Raw genomic sequence first — 25,436 nt, forward strand, 5'->3', positions numbered from 1 at the left:
TTAAACCATAAGACATAAATCAAGCACTATGATGGTGCATCTAAAGTTGCAAGTGTACATAGTTACATGTGTGTTGTGCCATTACTCCTACCGTCCTGAAGCAGTTGCTGATGGACAGCATAGTGTGAGAAAGCTAGCATGCAATGAGGGGTATGGGTATGTACATGCCTCTGCTGGCATGGCTTTGTTCCTGTTGTACAGTGCAGCGTGGACAGGGGAAAGGAGCGCATACCAGATCACAGGTATCGAAAGCCCTCCAGGCCCATTTCCACAATGCACTGATCACTTTGATGCCTGACCCTTACCCAAAATTATAAAAAGGTCTGACTCGCTGTTGCCAGCGGTACTAGCGACATGCATTGAGCACTTTCAATTATCCTTTGAACTGTACTGATTAGCAGTTATCACGGAGCATATTCCGAAAGCTGCCACCTGGTCTTGAGAGCACACCTGGGTGCTGAACACTGCGTGTTCAGAGTACACTGTCTTCCATGACTTCAAGTACCAGCAGGAACATTCACCTCTTCTGGGAGGTTTCACGGAGGCTGGAAAAGGCAGGCGTTCACTAGACTCCATCTCAGTGCCAGGAGAGCATGAAGGACTTCAGGCTCCTGTATCAGAGAGTGATGGACTGTTGCTCGGGGAGGGGACCTAGCATATGCTCTTGCTTTGAGGAACTGGTCTAACTGCTCTCCAGGGCTGCAAGTACTGAGCCAGAATTCAGTCAAGAACACTGCCAATGACATTATACAATGGGACACCAATGAGGGCAAAGCAAGGAAGCAGCAGAAACCCTCAGAAGAAGCTCCAGGTGACCTTGAGGAAGAGGAGCAAGTCACTCTGCATCTCTACTCAGGTGACTCAGCTACAGAAGCCCACCCTGAAGAGCACCCACGCAAAAGCAGGAACCAGAAACCAAGACTGATGAGTTACAATACACCCTCACTGTGCCCAAAAATATTCCCCCCTTGCTTCAGTAATACATTCCTGAAACCACTCTCTCATAACATTCCACCCATGCTCTATTCCAGGGGTCGGCAACCTTTCAGCAGTGGGTGTGCCGAGTCTTCATTTATACACTCTAATTTAAGGCTTCACGTGCTGGTAATACATTAACATTTTTCAAAAGGTCTCTCTATAAGTCTAAATATAACAAAATTACTGTTATATATAAAGTAAACAAGGTTTTCAAAATGTTTCAGAAGCTTTATTTAAAATTAAATTAAAATGCAGATTAGTTTAGTGTGATCCTTGCCCTTGCTGAGTTTTCCAGTGTCTAGTGGCACCTATTTAGATACTTTAAGCTGCACACAGGCTCTGAGTTATAAATGATAACTGGCTGGCAGGAGGTCAGCGGCTGGAACCCCAGATCAGCATCTGAAGTGGGTAGAGCTGGCTGCTGGTAGGACTGAGCAGGGCCGGAAGCTTGGACCCTGTCTGGCAGGGTGCCTGCGCTGGAAGCAAGGTGAGTGGGGTTGCAGCGGGGACCCCAGCTGGAAAGGGGCCAGTAGCCGGAACCCCAGAGCAGCAGCAGGCTGAGCAGGTAAGCCCGCCCAGCTCTGGAGTCTCCGGGGTGGCTGAGGGTCTCCGTCAGCCCCATCTGGGGTTTCAGACGCTGGCTCCTGCTAGCTGGCGTCTCAACCACTGCCAGCCTGGGGTTCCTTCCCCCAGGCCAGCAGCGGGTGCTGAGTGGAACCCCGGCTGACAAGGGGCCAAGCAGTGGAAAACCCAGAGTGGCGGCAGTCTGAGCAGCTCAGCCCACCACTGCTCTGGGGTTTCCACCACCAACTCCTGCCAGCTGGGGTCTCAGCCCGCTGCAGCCTGGGGGAAGGAACCCCAGGCCAGTAGCGAGCGCTGAGTGGGACCGGCAGTGGGAGCCGGCTGGCAGGAGCCAGCGGTGGAAACCCCAGAGCGGTGGCGGGCTGAGTGGCTCAGCTGGCGGCTGAAACCCCAGAGGGGTGCTGGTGGAGATGTTCAGCTCACCCTTAAACCCAGAGCTGGGCGGGCTCAGCCTGCCGCCGCTCTGGGATTTCTCCTGCCAGTTCCTGTCAGCTGGTCAGAACCCCAGAGCTGTGGTGGGCTGAGCAAGATACGGCTGTAAATGATTTTATTGAAATCCCATGAACCACCATAAAGCGTTTAGTTTAAGCAATAAAAGAATACAAATGAGCTGTCAATGTGCTTGTGTCTTCCTTCTCTTTACAAATGGGAGCCACATGGAAGGGGGTTGGTGGGCCCACTTAAGTCCAGGAATGGAAAGAGAAAAATTTGTCTGAAGAAAGTCAGAACAGTCTATTCACTCCATTACCATTTCAAATGTTTTGTACCATTCCCAGTACTCAGCATCTGTCCTGTCCCCACGCTGAGCCATTCTGCAGAAGCGGGGGTGATGAACCATCCACTCCAAGGGCTCCACAAACATCATTCTGTGTCCCTTAGCAGTGGACAGGCAACTGACTTGCGGTGTTAATCCAAAAGTTCAGGGAAGAAAATAAAATTTGTGATGCTACTCTGTTTCCGTCCCTTTCAATGCTGTTTGCTGGACAAGGGGGGCAGAGTTTCCGGCAATGCAGGAGAGGGTTGAGAGGCATTTGTGATTCTCTTTTCCTCTTCTATGGAAATTCTGTCTGGTAGCTTAAAATAGTTCATTTAATTTCCTTTCAAATTGCCATCCAGTCGTGTAAGAAAAATTTAGCTAAATCTTTTGTATAGCAGAAATTCAATCGGATTCTTTAACCAGCAGGGCAAATGTGGTTGGTCCATCTTCAAAAGTTAACCAAACCCCTCCACTTAGCAATATGTAGCAGGGTCACCATTAGCAGAAACATCTTTCTGGAACAGGTGGCAGGGTGACCTTCAGTGCTGGAAAGCCACTTCTCTTTTCTGTTCATAGCAAAACTGGTATGTTCTCCAAACGATGGCCAGCCTTTAAAGAAGAAAAAAGTGACTGGTAACATTACCTTTAAAGGAACCAAACCCTATCCCAGGTGGTCCACTGAGGCACTGCACACATTAAAACATTTTTAATAAAAGTAATGCAAGTATCTTACCATTTGTATCCTCAGCTCTCTCCTCACAGGCAGCAAAAGCAGTCTGAAGGATGCTAAAAAATATCAATATTGGGGCCTTCAGCGGCATAGTTATGTTGTGCGTGGGGATTTCTTAGGTTTCTTCAAAGAATGAAATGAAATATTATGCCAGCCTTGCATTTGACTTGGCAAGACATTCCAGTGCTGACAGGGAACCCATTTAGCCAGGAAAGGCACCACAGAGACAGCAGAAGACGACACTGAAGGACTCTGGAGGACCTGCTTGTTGGTACAGACAGAAGGAATCAAGAGCAGTTGGGCTTCCTTAGGACAAGGGAGGATTGGACTCTGAGGCAGAATGAGCCATTCCTGCAAACGGACAGACAACACAGGCAATGGAAGCATGCAAAAAAGGAAGGGGACCATGCACTCACCTAGTCCAAATAGTGGCAAAATGTTTTCAGAGCCTGCCACATGCTATTCCTCTTCCAGAGCAGGCAGCCCCACCCCCACACACTTCCTCCAGCTGCTGCAGCCATGGATCCCCTCCACTCCTCCCCACTGCCAGGGAGGAATATGCTTAACACCAGGAACATGCTTTGCCGACACCACTTGCTGAGGAACCCCCTCAAGAGCATGGAGAAGGGAGAAGCCTCATCCTGTCCCTGTAGCCCAGCTTGAGCTCAACTCCCAAATCCCATGCAGAAGACATCCCGTTTGTCCCCTTCCACAACAATCTGCAGCCATTCCCTCTCTCAGGGCAAAGGAATGGAGAGAAGACATTTCCACAGACATGAATGTTTGCTCATTTCCCTGGTGAGATTTTTTTGTTCAGTTTTTCCTATTTAAAAGGTTTTAGATCCTATGTTCAATATATGCAAATAAAAGTTACTGTGCATTTCACTTGTGTGCACCTTGTTTCCCAAGTATGATCAATGTGATACTCCCTAGAGGTTTGGGATGGGGTAGCAAAAGTCTGGTGCCATGGAAATGCAAAGAATTTTCATCTGTCCCATAAGACCCATTCCTCCCTGCGTAAGAATTTTCTGATTTTTAAAAAGGGTGTTCTTGACAATGAAGTAAGCCATGAAATAACTGTTGCCGTACAAAGAAAAACAGAGCAGAATCTAACTGAAATATCTTTATGACTTTGTTAATAAGGGACAATACGGAGGAAAGAAACAAAAAGTAAAACACTGAAGATATCTGACACTGAGGGTGCTTTTACGACCCCCACTCCACACTGACCATTACCACTGGCAGCCATGAGAGCGCTCATGCATAGGACTTGATAAATGCTGTGAGCAACACTGCCAGAAAACATTGTGAGGAAGGAATGCGTAAATTCCCTCTCAAAACTTCAGATTTTTAAAAAAATACTTTTAACAATGCCTAAATGGGATCAAGTTGCCTGTACAATCTTAGGGAAGTAGTTCTGTCCTATGCCACATTGGCATCCAGATGGAACGGAGGCATCATCGATGGGGTTTCAGACACACAGGCCCAGTAAACCACTGTTCTGTAGTTACTCAGTCTGTAGTTGAATTTCCTTTTACTTGGGCTTGGCAATGTTGGGGTAAGGCTTCATGAACTCTGGCAGGAGAGAACATGCAGGGTCCCCGCCACATTTATGTCATCTTGGGGGAAATAAAGTCCCTTCTTCCACACACCAACCTCCAACTTCTTTAGCACCTTGGCATTGCAACCCAACCCTGTGGTCCACTAAGCCCTGAAGACCAGTGAATGATAACCTTTGCAGTTCATGTATTCATTGGCCCCTTTCAGTGGGCTAAGTATAGGGATGTGTGTTTTGTTGATAGCTCCAGCATAGTTCAGAAAACCCATCCTCTGAAATTCTGCTAGTCACTTCAGGACTTTGGGTTATGGCAACCACCTGTTGGTAGATCTCAGCAGGGGCAGCTCTAGGCATTTTGCCGCCCCAAGCACGGCAGGCAGGCTGCCTTTGGCGGCTTGCCTGCGGGAGGTCCCGGTCCCGCAAATTCAGCGGAAGCCTACAAGGAGGTTCCCGATCCCGCAAATTCGGAGCATGCCTGCAGGAGGTCCGCTGAAGCTGCGGGAGCAGAGGACCCTCCACAGGCATGCCGCCGAAGGCAACCTGCCTGCCGCCCTCGCAGCCACCGGCAGAGCACCCCCTGAGGCTTGTTGCCCCAAGCACGGGCCTTGGCGTGCTGGTGCCTGGAGCCGCCCCTGGGATCTCAGTATCAATATCCTCACAAATCTGTACACCACACCCTGACAGTTGGCTTCCCAACCCTGAGCTGGTTTGCAACTGACAGGCAGCTGTTGGATGTTTGCAGCTTACACTTCTGTACCAGTGTGGGTTCTGAAAATGAGTGGTCCTAGCCTGGAGGGCTGGTGCAAGCTCTTTGCACAACTTGATTAAAATCTGCTTCCTCATTCCAAATTCTGCAACTACGGTTGTCAGCCCAGGTTTCCAAAATGATTTCCGGGACAAGAAGCAGCAGTCCACCCTGGGCATACTGTTGTGGTCCTGACATCCAAAACAGCTGTTCCATGGGATGGAAGTGGATTTTCATTTCCCCTCTGGGCCAGCCATTTTCACCATCTGAAATCTCTTCACACCAATTCAATCCAGTATCTGGTATTGCGCTGCATGAACATTGGTCCAGCAAGCAATAGCAAGAGCAAATCATCCTCATTATGGACGTGCTCCATGTCTCCAATGCAGTTTGGCAGAAGGCAGAGTTGACATGGAGCTGACATCGTCAAATGCGTGAAGGCAGCACACAGTTCCAGCAACATTCAGCAAGGCACTTTCTAGAGTGTCTCTTGCAATGCACAGGATTCTGGGATATTCCCCGAAATGTCGTGTACCACTAAATGTCATGTACCGAAAAGGTGCAGTGTGGATGAAGGACTACGCTGGTGCACAGCATATGTGAACACTCAGTGCAGGCATGGGGAACATCCTCTAACAGTTCATGGCCAAGTAACTGTGTACACTCGCAAGTGCTGACAGATTAAGTGTTTATGTTGGACAAAAGGTCATAGTCTAAACGGACAATTACACTTAAGAGTCGTTATGATAGTAACTGGAAGCATACCTATCAAAAGACGAAAAGACAATGACTAGTTTCTCAACTTATTTTCCCAATACGCTATCATATCTCATGAAACACTGGGCCAATCTCATGATTGATGGAAATGTAATTAACTTATTATCTATTTACTGAAATTAGGGTTGTAAGAATAACAACAAACAGATTCCTGTATGTGTAATTCCCAAGGTGCAAAAGAAGATGGGCTATATACAAACTGAGAACACAATCCTGCTTTTTAAACATCCACGTATGGGTAAATACTGCAGGCTGAAAGACGAACTCTCAAAAAACCCTTTTAATTAGCTCTGTCGAAGTTATAAAAATGGTTTGAATAAAACAGGTGTACACGGGAGCATTACATTCCTTTGTCACATTCATGGTGAATTAATAGTTATGAATTGTCCATGGTAACTAGAGAGATGGTTGATATGGCTATCAGAGTGCTACACAACATAGCCCTTTATGTCTAGCCCCTTGATATTCTCAGGTTACTAGTATTTTAGAGATGAGAGCAGAATTACATGCCGGTCATTAGTGTTCTAACACTATGCGTAAGCTGCATCACTTGCAGTTATTCACTTTAAAAATACAATCTGTTTTAAGTCACTTTATTAAAACCAGTTAAGACAAAAGACTTAGCAGAACAGTTCGAATTAACATTTTCCCTTAGAAAAAAAGGTTTCTCAGTTTTAAATACCTATTTTCATACCTTGCTATAATTTTGAATTTTAAATTCAATGAATAAGAAGTTAATTTACATTTGTTTTCTCACACTATTTAAATTCATTTCTTACAACTAGTCTTAAAAATTTTGACCTGTCTTCTACTCATTCTTCATGTCAACCAATCCTATGACTGTTAGAGAGTTTAAGGGCTCAAATCTATCTTGTTATACTTAGCTGCCTGGTGGATATACAGAAAATAAATGTCAGAAGACTAACTGCCACTATAAACTCTTGAAGTGATAACTAGTGAATAGGTTAGAGAACAAGAGCAAGTTTAGTGGATGCACTTTAAACTTTGCCACTTAACTTAACCTACCACTAGTTTAGCCATCTATTGTGTATGGAAGTAGTGGTAAAAAGTAGTAGTAGTAAAATTCACTTCAGCTGCTGAAAAACACATCTCAGAACTATGAAAACAAAGTTGGTGTGTGTCTCACCTGCAGGTGGATAACGGAGCAAACTGGACACCTTTTTCTTTGCATTCTCTCACTATTCTTTCCTTTACATTCCTGCAGAGGTCTATAACCCTGTAACAGAATATATAGTTTAAAATTTCCTATTCAGCATTTATACACTAATTTGTTTTCAACTAGCAATATTACTTTATTACATTGATGCCTCTAGTTTAAAACTCTCATACAACTACAATGATCTTCCTCACTAGTCCAAAACAATACACTTTAATAATCACAGTTTAGGTTTGGTTTCATTTAAATAAAAAGCGTAAGAAAAAATGCCCATCAGATCTCTATAAAAATGGTGCTATTCTTTTTCTGGGCATCTATTGGGTGACAAGTTTATAATTTTGATTGTACATGCTAGCTCCTGAGAGACTTTGTATTGTTTTTTCAGAGGGCATATAAAAGGACTGTACTATCAGTGAAGAGGAATGTGTTGGATATTTTATTCTGAGCTACAGTGGGGCAAAGGTGTTTGGCACAGCAGCTTAGAAAACACAATTCAAAATAAAAGTATGTACATGTACACTAAAAGCATGTACACTATGCAATACTACAGCATTTTGATATGTTGCAAGGCTGAGGAAGAAGGGATTCCTCCAGATGTTGAAGATGTGTATTAATTTACCAGCCAGAATCTTATTAAAATTATAATTTGGCACTAAACTATTAAAGTCAGTCATAAAACCAGTGATTTAATTTTACTATTGCATTTCTTTGGGACTGATCCAGGTGCATTCAAAACTTTGAAACAATCTGAAAGGTGGGTTTTTTCATTTAATTTAAATCACTTCAGGTAGGCTCTCACATAGAACTAGAGAGATGTTATTTAACTATTGTTTAATTTAGAAGTTTTATACAGATCTGTATTTGGAAAAAAATATTTGGATCTGGAGGGAGGAATGTTTGAAACTTAAATAATTTTGCTCAAAAATGTCTTATCAGCTAATCTACATTGTGACACTCCTAGAGACTCTGAAGGAAGGTACGGGTCTCAATGCCAAAACTGGAAATAAGGAGTTAGTAACTGAGCAGAATGAGTAAAAAATAGGTTTGAATCAACAGATGTAAAAACCTGTTCACTCTGCTCACAAAACTATAAAGAGGAAAATGAGAAAAGTCTAACTCACTCAGTGACTGAATACTTTGACACTAGCTAAAAATTAAATTTCTATAAGAGAGAAAATATAAATAACTAAATTTCAGTTGTTTTAAAATCCTTCATGCCACTCACACATTTTAGAGAAGAAAACAGCAGCCTCTAAAACAAGGACTGAAACAGAGTTATAGCAGCTGCTAAATCCAAGAACCAGGATGCTGGGTTTGCTGGGATTCTGAACACATGAAAATCATTTCAAACTTTATTTCCTATCATCTCTATAATCATATGCTATCAGGAGAATAAAACTGATACGAATCTGTTTAATGTGTGGGGTAAACAGGAATTTTATAAAAAGAAAATATATAAAGCAAATAGGTCAAATTCTGGAACTCTCAACTGCTATGTAACCTACGTAAATATGTTTAGGCCTCGACTCTCAGATGTGGCTGAGAGCTTAGGTGAAGCTTAGAATGGAGAGATAATAATGCGGGCATCTGCACTGACCTAGATCCATGATGTAATTGTAAATGAATTTGAATCAGCTGCCCAAGGGGACATATGGCAGCCAAGGAACAGCAGGGTCCAAGGACATCCTAGCCATGCTCCGTGGTTGGGCTTTAGGGAAGGGTGGTCTCCCCTGTGCTGGGGAACTCCAGCTTGCCAAATTGGCTTCGAGGCCATTTTGCGCTGCCCCATTGCAGGGGAAAAGCCGGTAAATAAACCTTAAACCACATGATTGTTTAAAATTAGATAATACAAAATGAAGCTTACTTCCTTCCCCTGCTGGCTACCTCACTTCTCTGAAAGCATCTCACCTCACAAGTCTGTCCCTGCTAAGCCAAGTACAACTTCAGAAAAGCAGCAAGCAAGAATGGGAGCTGCTGAGCATCTGTCTGCCAAAGGGTGGCTGAGAGAGCAATTTTTAATGCTGGTTTTAAAATGCAGGATATATCCTCTCTAAATCTGGACTACCACAAGATGTTGGCACTTTTCCACAAAAGGGATCCATGCAGAGAGCAAGGTTTCATGATGCCTTAGATCAACATATCTCGTGTGCTCCTGTGGGAGCAGAGAAGAGGCATATACATGGATGGCTATTCAAAGAGAACAAATAGAGAAGTCAGGCAGCTGAAAAAAAGAGTAAGCTACCACTGTGCTCATCAACTTCAGCCCCTGCTAAGAATTGCTTCTGCAGTAAAGGCAGATGCACGGCTGGTACTGTTGTACTGTACCATACCACAACCACAGAAGAGATCTTACATCTACAGGAAGGGAGCTCACCTAACAGGCTGGGAAACATTTAACTCCTTCAGGAATTCTTCACAACACTACATAGTTTTAATAATTTAAACTGTAAAATCATCAAGTGTTATCGGCTCATTCACTCAACCTGTTAATAATGGCCCTGCTACTGATTACTGTGGCACCTCAAATTAACCCTTCTGCATAAAAACAGTCCATTTATGTTCATTCTTTATCTTTTAATGATTAGTTTTTAGATCCGTAACAGGACTTTCCTTTCACAAAAGCCTAACTTTACTTGTTGATCAGAGGCAGAATACTTAACACAAAATTTTCCAGAAGTCTGCAAAAGGTTACATCTACCAGTTTTCTATTTTACAGTCTACTTTGATACATCTGTTATCTATTTTGATTTAAGAATGAGCATCAAAAGTCATTTGATTTTTCAAACAACAGTTTAAGGACCAAAACTGTCACCATGCAGACTCACAATAAAAAGAAGTTACAATCCTAAGCAAGCAACATACGCATATTGTAAAATATTTATTCTGCATGGAATGGTTATGCATATGAAGTTTGCAAAAGAATATGGCGATTCTACATATTACTTTTAACATTTCATTAATTTTTCAGGCCCAGTGCCACTTCTAATTCAACAATACCAAAAGGGATTACACTTCTGACCACAGAAGTCATAGTTCATGCTTTACAATGGCTCAGAAGTACACAAGTTTATTCTTTACATTTTATGTATGCACACTTTCAAAATCCTATTGTCTAAAACCAAAGAAAAAAATTCTTAAAAACAAACTGAAGAGATATCCATTACCAGATAACCAAGTTTTAACAGAAGTTTTGAGCAAAAGAATACTACAATTATTTTACCTATCCCAGGGAACAGAAGTCTCAAATGATTCTCCTATTACATAGTAATCCAGGCCCAGGTCCTATTAAAGCACAAAAAGAAAGGAAAGGACCAGTGAATTAGTGTCCTATGTACATCTTTAGCTTCAGGATTCCAATTTACTTTTAGGCAGCTGCTAGACAATCATTGTGTTGTGTAATTTTTACATAGAACATAGATTTGGCAATCTACACTTATAAGATTTATATATATCAAAAATCAAAGATTATATATACTGGGACCAAAACTAAGTTTTAAATATTAAGAACAATGCTGAAAGGGACTGGTAGTGGGATGCCGACCTTTTCATTTTTAGACAAATAGTACAAATCTGACCCTAACTGGTAGCTACCAAAACACTGTTACCACTGATGCATGTTTAATAATCTATGTTAAACAACCTGGATGGTATTACTCCTGTCTCTTAGTGAACAAGTATTTATACCACAAAAACAAAAACCGCCACTTCACAAAAAACACACCTCTTGGCTTTGATAGTGAAACTATCACAAACATAGGCATTAGTTTCCTAAAAATGACACCATACCGAAAAGCAGTTTACAAACGACAATTTTGCCATAAGCCTGAAATATTAAAAAAAGGCCCCAAAATTATAAGCTAAGTAAAAAGATAGGCTTTTATGTACTCTTTGGAGAGTAAAATAATGAATTCTGAGATAAAACACCATTGCAAACAAGAAACTTTTCACAGGAATAAGCCTAATGGCAAAATAACTGAGAAACAAGTAAAATACTTGAGTAATTTTAAAAGAATTTGAATCTTTAAGTGTGTTGAAAGCCATTAGGATATCTGAAAATAATTTCACTGGTTCTTCAAAACAGATGTACTATACAATTTTGAACAGCCTGCATCTGAGACTTTAAGAGACCACAGGATGTAAAGAAAAAATGTGATGAGAGTATAAAAACAACCAATACAGAGCACTCATGGCATACACAAATAATTCTAAAATCGAGATTCAATGGAAGAAACATCATTTTATTAGATACCACCTTCCCTTTTTGCCCAAGACAAGAAAGTTAGCAACAAAGTGAATGTAGCGATAAAGCTAAGTGATGTTACCATAGAATCAGACTAACAGTTGGACAACAACTGGCAAGGAAACAGTATTCCTTGTTAGACTCAAATCAATAAAAGTTTAGAGAGAAATCAAGTGAGCCAACTCCATGAGAGAAGGGCCTAGAAGGGAAATTGCCATAAAAATGGGAAAATACTACAGGAGATGAGAAAAAGGGATTGCAATGCCTAGGAGACAAACAAACAGTTAGGAAGACTTAGGGGTCATGGTTTAACATGGTTTACTGAAGTCCAAAAAGGCAAAACACAAAAACAAAAAAATAACTCAAACAAATAAGACAACTCGCAACCTGTCAGTTAGTAAAAAGAAATGATTAACTTCAAAAATTAAAATTGAAAAGTGGGATCAGGATTGAAAGTATTACTGGAGAAATATACAGAAAGCCAAGAGAAATATTCTCTAATTAGGTCTTTGAAAAAGGAAGACAGACTAGAAGCAAGAACTAGATAAAGAAGTGGGGAAGACAGAAGCAGCCCAACTGTGACTATTCTAAAAGCTTCAGAACATGCCTCACCACGAAGATATTCACAACATCTGTCCTACGGAGGTTAAGAGTTGTTATTGACTGGACAACAAATGTGAGAAGGGGGCTGATTAAGTGCCATTATTCACCACACTATAAACAGAAGAAAGGACAAATGAAAGAATGAACTAAAATGCTGATAAAGTAAAAGTGGACTAAATTCATGTTGATGCATGTATATATTAACTGTTTGATATGAAGATGGCACATTTTATATTATGCACACCTATAACATTATAAAAGTGCTCCTGCTTGCAGAAGCTTAAGTCTACCATAAGGATTATGGGATATAATATCACAAATGGAAAAAAACAGTGTTACAAAGCACAAGTAATGTTTGCAATTTTGAAGCCATGGCACCATAATGTAGAGGAAAACTATTACCAAAATGCTTGTGCAATTTACTAGCCATTTTGTGAAGAAGGCTCAGAGACTGCTCATAATTCTGAATGGAAAACTTGAGACGCACATATCTGAAACCTAGTTTGTTTTTTAAATCTCTGAATCATTGTATTTCAGCCATTTCCACTAGAACCATGGCTGAGTATTTGAACACCAACAATATTTAGTATTTTGTCCACCTGTATATCTCCATACATATGCACAGCTCTAAGTAACAATAGCAGCTATACATGTGTATCTAAGGCCGGATATTGGCACATCATATTGAATTACTGTCAATGTGAATAGAAAACACTAGAGGATTATAAAGTATCCTAATCTTTAAAGATGGAGTATATCTTGTCTAAGGAGTTCTCTTGTGGCTTACAAAGAAGTTCCCTGCATTGTCTTCATATGAATACACTGATTCCAGTCTTGTTCAACAGCCCAGAGCTCTATTGAAGACAGGAATTCAACTGCTGGGAAGAGCGCCATGCACTGCTTAAGTGACTCCTTTGGAGAAACAAGGAGTGGCAGCAATAAGACATGGAGAAAGTCCATCCTGTCGTTCCAGCTGCAAGAATGCTGACTATAACATGGGATCTTGAAGTCAAGTAGCTTGTAGTGGAGGTAATGGGATAGATCCTCCAGGATGCAGATGACTCATTGAGAAATGCAAAGAAAAAAAATGCACATCTATGGTGGAAAGGTCTGCCAAACTACTGGTGTGCATATACATCAAATAATTATTGCTGACTAGTTAGTATTACAGTAGCACCCTGAGGCTCAAACCAAGATTAGGGCCTCCTTGTGCTAGGCACCATACAAACAGTCCCTGCCCCTAAGAGCTCACCATTTAAATAGACAAGACAAAGGGTACTAGAAGGGATGTATTTATCCCCCACTTTATAGATGGAGAACTGAAGCACAGAGAAATTAAATGACTTGCCCAAAGTCATACAGCAAGTCAGAAGCTTGAAACTGAACATAGTCTCTCGAGTCTCAATCCAAAGTCTTCCTTCCTTGTTGAGTAATTGCCTTTTAAATACACGTAAGTCTTACAATTAAAAACAGCACTGAGTATTGCATTTGTAGAGGGGAGCTAGGAACTCCTGGGGGCTAATCCTGGTTCTGTCACCTACTCAGTTTGTGACCTGGGGAAAGTCACTTATGGCCTGATTTTCAATGGTAAACAGCATCTGCATCTCCCAAAAAGGTCAGTGGGACACCTGGATACTTAGCACCTCTAAAGATCTGTCCATTGAGATTTACAACTCAATTTCTTTTTCTGTCTGGAAAAAAAAAAACTTGTCATAAAAAGGGGGTGCAAATTAATGTTTGTACAGTGTTTTTAAAAGTGAATCCCACGAATAAATGCCAATTTTATGTACATGCAGTATTGTTGTAGCTGTGCTGGTCCCAGAATATTAGAAAGAGAGCGAAGGTGGGTGAGGTATTATCTTTTATCTTGAGAGACAAGCTTTCAAGCTTATACATGACTCTTCAAGTCTTGGAAACTAACTCAAAGCATCATTGCAAGGGCCCTACCAAATTCATGGCCATGAAAAAACATATCACGGACCATCAAATCTGGTCTCCCTGCGTGAAATCTGGTCTTGTGTGCTTTTACCTATACCACACAGATTTCACAGGGGAAACCAGGGTTTCTCAAACTGGGGATCCTGACCTAAAGGAGAGTTGTGAGGGGAGTGTTGCAGTATTGCCACCCTTACTCTTGTGCTGCTGCCTTCAGAGATGGGTGGCCGGAGAGTGGTGGCTGCTGACTGAGGGCCCAGCTCTGCAGGCAGCAGCGCAGCAGTAAGCATGGCAATACCACACCATGTCATCCTTACTGCGCTGCTGCTGGCAGTGGCTCTGCCTTCAGAGCTGGGCTCCCAGCCAGCAGGTGCCAAGCTCTGAAGGCAGAGCTACGGCCAGCAGCAGCGCAGAAGTAACGGGAGCAGTACCACAACCCCCTCCACACCTTTTTTTGGGTCAGGACCCCTACAATTACAACATTGTGACATTTCAGATTTAAATAGCTGCAATAATTAAATTTACAACTTTAAAAATCCTATAACTGTTAAATTGATCAAAATGGACTGTGAATTTGGTAGGACCCTAGTCACTGTTAAATACAAGGTGGAACACATTTCAGGTAGTTAACACATTTCAAGGGACCATTTAGGGTGAAGTTTCCCATGAATACACCTACAGTCATAGGGAGGAAAGGAAGTGGGGACAGGGAACCAACTTGGGGAAGGCGGTTGTTAGTGGGTTACAGATTGTTGTAATAAGCCATAAATCCAGTGTCTCTATTCGGTCCATGATTTTTAATGTCTACCAAAGTGTAATGAATTTAAGCTCATGGCCCATCTTTTAAAAAAAAGTGTTGTTCAGGTTTCCTTTGAGGAAGGGGACTGAGAGGTCAGATATGGAGTGATTGCTTTGTGAAAAGTGTTCACCCACAGGTGATCTGATGTTTCTGTCTTTTATCATGTTTCTGTGTGAATTCATTTGAGAGCGCAGTGATTATCTGGTTTCACCCCACAATAGTTGCTATTGAGGCATTTAATGCACTGGATGAGGTCCAATACACGTTGTGACAGGCATGTGTCTAGTGAAGCTTTGCCAGACACTAAAAAAATCACGGATTTTTCATCTTATTTAGCAGTGACACACTGAATTAGTTTCCCAGAAGCTGAAGAGCTGTGTATGCTCTAAAGCTTGTCTCTCTTCAGCAGAAGCTTGTCCAATAAAACATATTACCTCACCCAACTTCTCTCTAAATTTATGTACATGTAAAAAAGGCATAGCCCCTAGAGAGAGTTTTGATTAATCTTTTCAAGTCTAAAGAAAGTCTGCATAAAGAATTTGAAAAAAAAATCTTTGTGTGTTCTATATGATTTGTTGGGTACTGAAACAGTCACAGCAGAGAATAAGAGTGACCTACCCGAAGGTAAGCGATGACAAATGTCAGCATGTAACCTCTCTGTCCATTATCTTCTCCAGCTGCCAGACCACTGCAATTGATGACAGTTAATTATTAACATGGATCTCAAGTGAACTGTTTTTCACAGTTTTCCAATAAAAATAATAAAATACTTTGGGTCAAGAAATTTATATGCAAATAGATCAGAGACAACTTCAACTTGAAATGTTTCCAATTTAAAACTTGAGTTAAAATTTGTTTCAGGTCACCACACCTACCAGAAATCCTATTTTTTTAAAACAACGTTTCACCTCCCTGGTTGTTGAAACGTCCATACGAAAAAGGAGAACTGATAATACAGACTGGTCAACAGTGAAACTCGCTATACATGGGGTTGTTAGGTACAAAACTAACAGGTGGGGGATAGGGAGGAGGGTGAGAGGAGAGTATTTCTCAGGTGATGCTAGCCAGAGACATTACTTGTAAAAATCATAGGTAAAAAAATTTAATTGGAAATGTGATTTTTTTTTTAATGTGACTGAATCCTTTAGACAAAAGTAAACTTGCTAGTGTTAAAAATGTGTCCACCACACACTTCTAAATCTATTTTATTTGTAAAACCTGAAATTTCCAATAATTTAGTCTTATTTTAAGTTGGATACAAAATTTGGGTAATCAAGGTGATAGTCTAAAAAGTTTAATATTAAAATTATATATGTAAACCTAAGACTATCAAAAGGTATGTATCCTTACTATGTGTTTGTACAGGGTCTAGAACGATGGGGCCCAAACCATCATTGGAGCCTCTGGCAGCCCCTATAATACAAGTTATTAGTACTACTCATGCAATTGTCATGACTTCCAAATAAGAAGGTTTCAACCTGGAATTAAGGTTGAAAGACCCGATGATTAATTCAGAGTAACATGTATTACAGAGATTGTGTAATTATCCCAAAGTCAGGTATTAACTCTGAATTCCTGGGGTTTTAAGATTAAACAAAAGAAATGCAAACATAGTTCACAGTTAGGACACCAGAACTCTGTCTCATAACAATACTATGTAATAAAACAATTATGATTAGTGTGTACAATAGACTACATTAAGCAGATTTTAAAAGACAATAGTTTTTTTTTCAATTTTACCTCTCCATGTCACAACAACGCAGCACTAAAGTTGCTGGATGCCTTCATTGTGCATTTCCACACCTTAACATGTTTGTCTTTTATATTAAGCTTCAACTCTGGATCTCCTGCCTTTTCATAGATTTTAAGAGTAGAAAGAACCATTACATCTAGTCTAAATTTTGTTTGACTGAAGTGTATAATCCAGAAAGGCTTCTAGTCTTGATTTGAAGATACCATGAGATGGAGAATCTACCACTGCATTTTGTTTGTTCCAAGTGTCATTCACCCTCACCATTAAAAAATCTGTGCCTTATTTCTAATTGCAGTTTGTCTGGCTTTAGCTTCCAGCCATTAATTCTGGTTATGCCTCTCTCTGCTAGACTAAAGAGCTCTTGGGCACCTAATATGTTCTCCCCACAAAATTAATTATACATTGTAATCAAGTAATCTCTTAATCTTCTAGCTGACAAGATTAACAGACTGACCTCTAAGTTTCTCACTGTAAGGCATTTTCTCCAACCTTCAAATAGTTTTTGTGGTTCTTTTCTGCACTCATGCCAATATTTCAACATCCTTTTAAAAATGCGGGCACCAGAACTGGACACAGAATTCTACTATGTATCATCAATGCAATATACAAAGGTAAAAACCACCTTTCTACTCCCCTGATTATACTTACAACTACTTAATTAGCCCTTTTAATCATATCATTGCTCTGGGAGCTCTTGTCCATTACAACCCCTAAATCCTTTTCAGAATCACGGCCACCGAGGATGCATTACCCAATTTTGTAAGCAAGGCCTTCCTTCTTTGTTCCTAGATGTAAGACTTCAAATTTGGTTATTTTAAAATACATTTTGTTTGACTGAACCTAGCTTACCTAAGAAATTCAGATCACTCTGCATGACTACCTTGTCCTCATTTGTAATATTTTTTTAAAAAATAATTACACCATTACCTTACTTTCAAATGTAATATAATTTTATATCAAGGATTTCTTAAGATTAAAAACTACATACATGAACAGTTTAAAAATGGAGAATGTTACTATGTGATATTTATAATTATCTGAACACATGTAATACCAGCTTTGAAATCTTTTAAGGCCAGATTTACCAGTATGCTCTGCCAGCTTCACTTCAGTCTAGAGCAGCATAAAAGTCTGTTTCCACCAGCGCCTGTTTCCCCGCTGCATGCATTCAGTTTCCCCCTCACTAACCTACATCTAAACTCCTCAAGTTTCTTCAGTTTGCTCCTGTCCTCCCCTTCCTTCCTGGTCTCCCTCTTGAACAGATCTGGTGCAATGGATAGATTTGGAAAACAAACATTTAGGATTAATGGTTTTGCCATTCTTCATAACTAAAAGTTTCTTCTTCAACAGGGAATTATAAACAATCTTCTACAAAGAATTCCAGTAAGGACTGCCTTCTTGAAAAATGGCTGCCTTCTCTTTTTATCATCAACTTAAATGTACCTAATTTTTAGTAAAAACTGAGCATCTGCCTTCTGAAAATCAAGCTCCTTTATGGCGTCTCAAGGTGAGCACACAAAAATGGAAGCATCCCATATTATTTGTATTACCATAGTGCCTAGGACTAGGACCTCGTGTTAGCTCTGCAGAAACAGAACAAAGACACACTGTTCCTTCCCCACTAGTTACTTTTGAAAATATAGGCCTAAGTGTAGGGTGTAACTGATTCCTTTTCAATATTTTCTCAGAGGTTTATTAACCCCAACTTCTTTTCTGCATCAGCGCTACAATCACCAGCTTTAAGAACTGAACAAGAAAACCGAGAACAAAACAAGTCATAACACTGAGATGTAGATTAAACAGCTTAAATCTTCATGATTCCATGGACTTTAAAGATCAGCAGAAGTTTTTTTGTTTTGTTTTTAACTGTTTGATAGAATCCATGTGTCAAGAGAATATAAAAGGTTAATCATAGTTCCAAAGTTAAGAGGATTGCCATAAAAAGGAGGTAAAAATTAAGTGAAGTTCAACTTTTCTTAGTAGATTCCACACAGTTCCTAGACAAAAAAAAATTCACACTGAAAATAAGAGTACAGAGAACATTTTCCTCAAAACTACAAGAATGCAGCCAGAAAATCTCAGAAAATCTAGTAAAACTTTAGCCTACTCTCCATATGTTTGATTAGATTAAATTACTAAATTTGGTTCTGCCTCTCCCCTAAAGTCAATGGGATGTCTTTCTGAACACTTGCCTTGCTCTTTTCTCAATACACAAAAGGCATTCCATACAAACAGAAATATAAGGTAAGAGTTTTGGAAAGGTGAACTTTGCTTTTCTGTTAATTTTAAGTTATTTTCCACAAGCAAGATTTATACTTCAGTATATATTTTCTGCAGCCATGCAGTAAAAAGCTCATCAGTGTAAAGTAATGTAAAAAGCAAAACACTCTCTCTAAACAGCATCAGTTAAAATAAAGATCTCTGCCTATTTGTTGTTTTTTACTTGGAGATTTAGTAAAAAGTTAGGAAAGTGAGTCTCTAAGCAATCAAAAATGATCAAAACAAATGTTGGTAGCTTAATATCAATATTTCTTTAAGAGATTAATGACTTGATTGGCACATTGCTGAACAGACTATGAAGTGAAAATGAGATATATATTTTAAACCCTCAATGTAAAAAGGTGAACATTTTCAGGTGCTTGAATCAAACTGTATTTAAAGCAAAACCTATCTCATTACCATCACTGCAATCCCAGTTGCACCTCCTTGCAGTAGCAAAATTCAAATACAAATAAACTGATAAACACAAATGTCCTCAATCTAGTCAAAACTGTTTCTCATGATGCTACATACTTTTGCTTCCTTAGATGTGAATGGGACTTAATTCCTGGGTTTTGTTTCCCTAGACAAAAAACCGACCAGATTTAACTGATCTCTTCTCTGCTAATATTGAAATTTTAAGTTACCATAGTTCTAGGGTTTTACATAATACTTCACTCAGCTCTGCTAGATCAATCAGTATTTCATGATCAATCTTTCTAGCAGATTTAGTTCAAATTGTTGCATAAACTCCCTAGTTTCAGTTTTGTGTGAGCCAAAAAAGCTTAAATTCTGATCAGCTAAAAATTACTGGGTTTGACCATTACAAAACTGCTGAATCTTGGTGCTTTTGTAGCTAAACAGCTCAGCAACAGGTTTATGGGAATCTTTTGACATGTCAAACCTGAGGTTCAGAATAAAACCTGGAAAAGTGAGGTTTTTCAGGTTCTAGTTTTAGACTGAAGATTTCCTCTCAGGAAAAGACCGTGTGTGTGTGTTTTGCATAAACACAAACAGTGTATTCGGTGTTAAATTATTATAAGATTCTTGAAACAGATCATGTTTGTTCTAGGGCTGTCAAGTGATTAAAAAATTAATCGATTAATCACACTGTTATATATAAAGTGAGCACTGTACACTGTGTATTGTTATAATTTAAATTAATATATTTGAAAATGTAGAAAATATCCAAAAATATTTAAATACTGATTTTTTTTATTTTTTATTACAAATATTTGCACTGTAAGAAGCAAAAATAGTATTTTTCAGTTCACCTAATATACCTCTACCCCAATATAACGCTGTCCTTGGGAGCAAAAAAAATCTTACCACGTTATAGGTGAAACCGCGTTATATCGAACTTGCTATAATCCGCTGGAGTGCGCAGCCCCGTCCCCCTAGAGCATTGCTTTACTGTGTTATATTGGGTCGCATTATATCGGTGTAGAGGTGTACAAATACTGTAGTGCAATCTTTTTATCATGAAAGTTAAACTTACAAATGTAGAATTGTGTACAAAAAACTGCATTCAAAAATAAAACAATGTAAAACTTTAGAGCTTACAAGTCTACTCAGTCCTACTTCAGCCAAATTGCTCAGACAAACAAGTTTGGTTACAATTTGCAAGAGACAATGCTGCCCGCTTCTTGTTTACTAATGTCACCTGAAAGTGAGAACAGGCATTTGCATGGTACCATTGTAGCCAGTGTCGCAAGGTATTTACATGCTAGATGCACTAAAGATTCATGTGTCCCTTCATGCTTCAACCCCCATTCCAAAGAGTATGAATCCATACTGATGATGGGTTCTGCTCGATAATGATCCAAAGCAGAATGGACCGACGTATGCTCATTTTCATCATCCAAGTCACATGCCCCCAGCAGAAGGTTCATTTCCTTTTTGGTGGTTCGGGTTCTGTAGTTTCTGCATCGGATTTTGCATCAGATTTTGGATGACACTTCAGCTTCTTAAATCTTGTATTGAGTGCTGTAGCTATTGTGATGTTGCACCCCATAATGCTTTATAGAAATATGCTTATGAGTGTAAATATGACATAACTGGAATGTGTTTTATGCTAGATATGCCATGCAAAGGTTATGCTCTGAGTATATTCATCCTATTTGCATGCATCATTTTTGTATTCGAAGTGATGAATATTGGCTATCTAATTGTTCGATTTTAAGTAGCCTCAGTGAAGCATCTGGTCAGCTTCTTGAGAAGAGACTATTTTCAGTAAGTGCCCAATCAAGAAACACTTAAACTGACAATGAACTCTAAGAGATGCCAGTCCACATCTGAGCTTTTCTGGGAATGGGGCATCAGCCTGTAAAAAACTGAGTCATGCATGGACATGTGCCTTGCCCATGTGTCTGCAAAACTCCATCATGTGGAGGAGATTTTACACAGGAGAAGAGAAGGAGTTTCCACCCACACAAAAAAAAAGTCTAAGCCCCTGGAAGTCCCTCCATTTTGGTCTTCAGCTGACACAAAAGATAGCTTCTCCACCCCCAGGAGACACCTGAAAGAAACTGGAGCAAAGGACAATAACTACAGAGTGTGAGCGATTGGTGGACCCAGACTACGAGGAAGTCTAGTCTGTAAAAGAGGATTACTGGAACATCTGAGGGTGAGATTTACCTGCATTTAGTTTTTACTGCATTAGGCTTAGACTTGCGTGTTTTTGTTTTATTTTGCTTGGTAATTTACTTTGTTCTGTCTGTTATAACTTGGAACCACTTAACTCCTACTTTTTGTACTTAATAAAATCACTTTTTACTTATTAATTAACCAGAGTATGTATTAATGCCCCAGGGGAAGGGGGGAAGGTGGGGAGACAGCTATGCATCTCTCTCTATCAGTGTTATAGAGGGCAAACAATTTATGCATTTACCCTGTATAAGTATTATACAGGGTAAAACGGATTTATTTGGGGTTTGGACCCCATTGGGAGCTGTGTATCTGAATACTGGAGACAGCAGCACTTCTTAACTGAAAACAGCTTAAGCCTGCAGCTTGCAGGGGATGTGGTTCAGACTTGGATCTGTGTTGGCAAGGTTCTAAAGTCCCAAACTTGCAGGGAAAACAGGCTCAGTTAGTCCCAGCACATCAGGTGGCAGTCTCAAGGGGGTTTCTGTGATCCAACCCATCACAGCTATTTTTAGAAATCTCACATGGTACCTTCTTTGCATTTTGTCAAATTTTCTGTGAAAGTGATCTTGCAGGGTCCTCATCCGAGACTGCTATAACATGAAAATATGGCAGAATGCGGGTAAAACAGAACAGGAAACAATTCTCCCACAAGAAGTTCAGTCACAAATTTAAATTAACACTTTAACTAGCATCAGCAGCATGGAAGTATGTCCTCTGGAATGGTGGCCAAAGCATGAAGGGGCATATGAATGTTTAGCATATCTGGCATGTAAATATTTTGCAACATCAGCTACAAAAGCGTCATGCGAACGCCTTTTCTCACTTTCAGGTGATGCTGTGAATAAGAAGCAGTCACACGTATTTCCCATAAATGTAAACAAACTTGTTTGTCTTAGCAATTGGCTGACCAAGAAGTAGGACTGAGTGGACTTGCAGGTTATAAAGTTTTACATTGTTTTGTTTGAGTGCAGTTATGTAACAAAACAAAAACAAAAACAATCTACATTTGTAAGTTCCACTTTCACAATAAAGAGATTGCCCTACAGTATTTATTTGTATGAGGTGAACTGAAATACCATTTATTCTGTCATTTTTACAGGGCAAATATTTGTAATAAAAATAATATAAAGTGAGCTCTATATACTTTGTATTCTGTGTGGTAATACAAATCAATATATTTGAAAATTAGAAAAAAAATCCAAAAATATTTAATAAATTTCAATTACTATTCTATTGTTTAACAGTGCCATTAATCATAAATCACTTAAAAAATGATTGCGATTAAAAAAATGAATCGCATGAGTTAATCGACAGCCCTACTTTGTTCATTTTTTAGTCTTTTTACAAATAATCTCTACCAGCAAATTACTACTATGGAAAAATAACTGAAGAGATGCAGACTGATTTATCACTGGTCTTAATGTTTTTTTTTTAAATGATTAAATATTTCCTAATTCTGAACTAATTGACTTCTCTCTCCATAGTTCTATTTCCATTTTAAAAATGAAAGTAAAGTTTTGAGTATTATTTAAACACATATTTCAGCACATATGTTATGTGATGTGACATGATCCAAAATTATGAGAACTCCATCTTAGCTCTTCCACAAAGTTCTGAGATAATAAGTAGTATGCCGAGATGTCTAGCACATAATACAGATGTGTTCAAATATTTGAAATTACACCATTGCACAGATATCTTAATAGTGGCTCCTTGAATTCATAACTAAGATATATGTTGGATTTACATACTCTTGTACTCACCAGGTGAGCAAAACTGGAATGACTATAATAGTAGACTATTAAGTCGCAAAGGAGCTTTGGGTATGAGTGAGCAAAGACGTTGGGGCCACAGAAAAGGCAAGAGATAGGGAGACTTCTGTTGCTCAGCAGCAACACAAACCCACCAACATAGGAACAGTGCTGAGGGAGGTGTTCTATTTTTCGTTGTCTTGAATCTTATGGCTGCAACAAAGGGTATCATAATTGTTTTAAAGACACAGTGGCATGACTCCTCAGGACTGTGGTCTAGAAAAGAAACCCCCAGTGAAGAAGGACAAAAATGAAAGCAATTTACAAATAAAATTGGAGCTAGAAGCTTAAACTGATCAAAATTAAAGCCTCACTTTCATTACTATATGCAGAACTGGTAGCTCCACCTATCGATAAGGTTGCCTAACACTTTCCATTTATAAGATCCAGTTTTCAGTGCACTGACTGAAACAGGGGTCCTGTTGAAAAAGTAGTATGTGATTGTGTAAACAAACAGTTATAATATAGACACAGGGGGATGATTTATGGTTGCACTAGCAGCTTTAATACTGGCATTTGCTAACTTAAGGGTGCAAAGACAAGCACTCAGATGTTCTCATGTATTTTTCTATGTAACAGAAAAAAGCTAATAAAAAAAATCAAAGGAATTTTAAATATTCAAGAGTGACCAGGATACCAAATTGTTTATGTTAAACAAGGTTTTCTGAACCACCTAGGGAAAATTTGGTTTGTAGTGCGAGTTCGAAAAGATGGTCTAGAAGCACAGAAAAACTTAATATGAATTTATAAAGCACAGTACTGACAGCTTTATTCAGAAGGTATAAAAAGTGCAACTAAGAAGTAGAATTAAAACTATTAGTAAGCAGAGTAAATAGCAAAGTTTGTTGAAACAGGAAATAAAAATGTAGTTCTGACAAATGAGATTTTCACCATGATTTTCATCAATCAAGCCAGATGGACAGAAACCACCCTATCATTACTCGGCCCATTACTGAAGTGAAATGTTTTCTGTCTCTTTGTAACAGCACAGCACAATCAGTGACAAGGGGTGGGACGCAGCTAATTCATCAAATTCCTTTGATTAAACACAATTTCCCCTTAAAACAAGTTTTTTTTTAATATGCTCTAGTCAATATTGCCAAATATTAACCTTACAATTCTGTCTCCCGCCTCTGTGCTTTAGGAAAGACATTAGTCTAGTGTAACAAAATAGCAGTCAGCTTCCAGGTCTACAAATCTGAACATTATGATTAGCATGACAGAAAGCTTTAACAAAATTTTAGATTCTATATTTAGTCAGATACTGTAATAAACTGTATATCTAAACTGAAGTTTCTCACATTAAAATGATAATCAAAGTTAAATTCCTATTAACTGTAAAGTTATATTTATAAAAAGGAACATTATATATCAAATTCTACAGATTTTCATTTTAACTTTATAAAATGGTTTAAGGATACGAGACAAAAAAATTTCCATTGTGTTTTTGTCTTAAAAATGCAGTAGCCTAATTTTAACTGGGAAATGGATCCGACACTCCATATCAGAAATAAAATTCCTTGAAAATCATACCGAAATTTGGCAGCGATATCATAAACTTGCTTTTCATGCTGAAGAACCTTCTCTCTGTCACCCTCAAAGAGTAATGTAGCTACACACAGTTCATTCGGATCAAATCCTTTAAACTGTGAAAAGAAAATACCTGTATCATGTTATAGTCCACATGGCAGAATCTAGGCTTAAATAAATCTACTTTTTCCTTCAACTACATGTAGATACGATGTATTCAAAGTCACTTTGGGTTAGCAAGTATTCTTGTGGGATAGGAATAGGATAGCGACTAAAGAAAACAAATTGCACAGAATATTTCAGATAATTTCTAGTCTATTTTCAAGCACTCTTGACATCATTTATAGAAATTTTTGTGCACCACACTAAACAACTGATGAAGGACAGACATTTGATATGTTATATGACAAATTACTAAGTGGAGGTGTTTTACGCAGCATAGGAACAAGGGAATTTTATGTTCCTCTTAGAAATTCTTCCATATGAAAATTATGCCTTTAATGTTACTGCTTTCACCTCAACACCACTGGGAGGTGGCAGTGACTTGATCCCA

At 39.2% G+C, this 25,436-nt stretch overlaps 1 protein-coding gene across 4 annotated transcripts in view; it reads right to left on the minus strand.

Moving 5' to 3' along the window:
- The window catches only part of AGPS (alkylglycerone phosphate synthase), a 184,094-nt gene that overhangs the window by 23,059 nt on the left and 135,599 nt on the right, over positions 1 to 25,436 (minus strand). For 3 of the 4 annotated variants that reach the window (XM_030580509.1, XM_030580510.1, XM_030580508.1), the window contains 4 exons: positions 24,887 to 24,999; positions 15,500 to 15,569; positions 10,525 to 10,586; positions 7,275 to 7,364 (listed from right to left, as the gene is read on the minus strand). In XM_030580509.1, coding sequence (XP_030436369.1) covers positions 7,275 to 7,364; positions 10,525 to 10,586; positions 15,500 to 15,569; positions 24,887 to 24,999 — 335 coding nt within the window. The remainder of the gene's footprint in view (positions 1 to 7,274; positions 7,365 to 10,524; positions 10,587 to 15,499; positions 15,570 to 24,886; positions 25,000 to 25,436) is intronic. The other variant, XM_030580511.1, reaches the window with a different exon arrangement.

Source organism: Gopherus evgoodei, chromosome 11 (genome assembly GCF_007399415.2).
Source record: "Gopherus evgoodei ecotype Sinaloan lineage chromosome 11, rGopEvg1_v1.p, whole genome shotgun sequence".
NCBI classification, from domain to species: domain Eukaryota; kingdom Metazoa; phylum Chordata; order Testudines; family Testudinidae; genus Gopherus; species Gopherus evgoodei.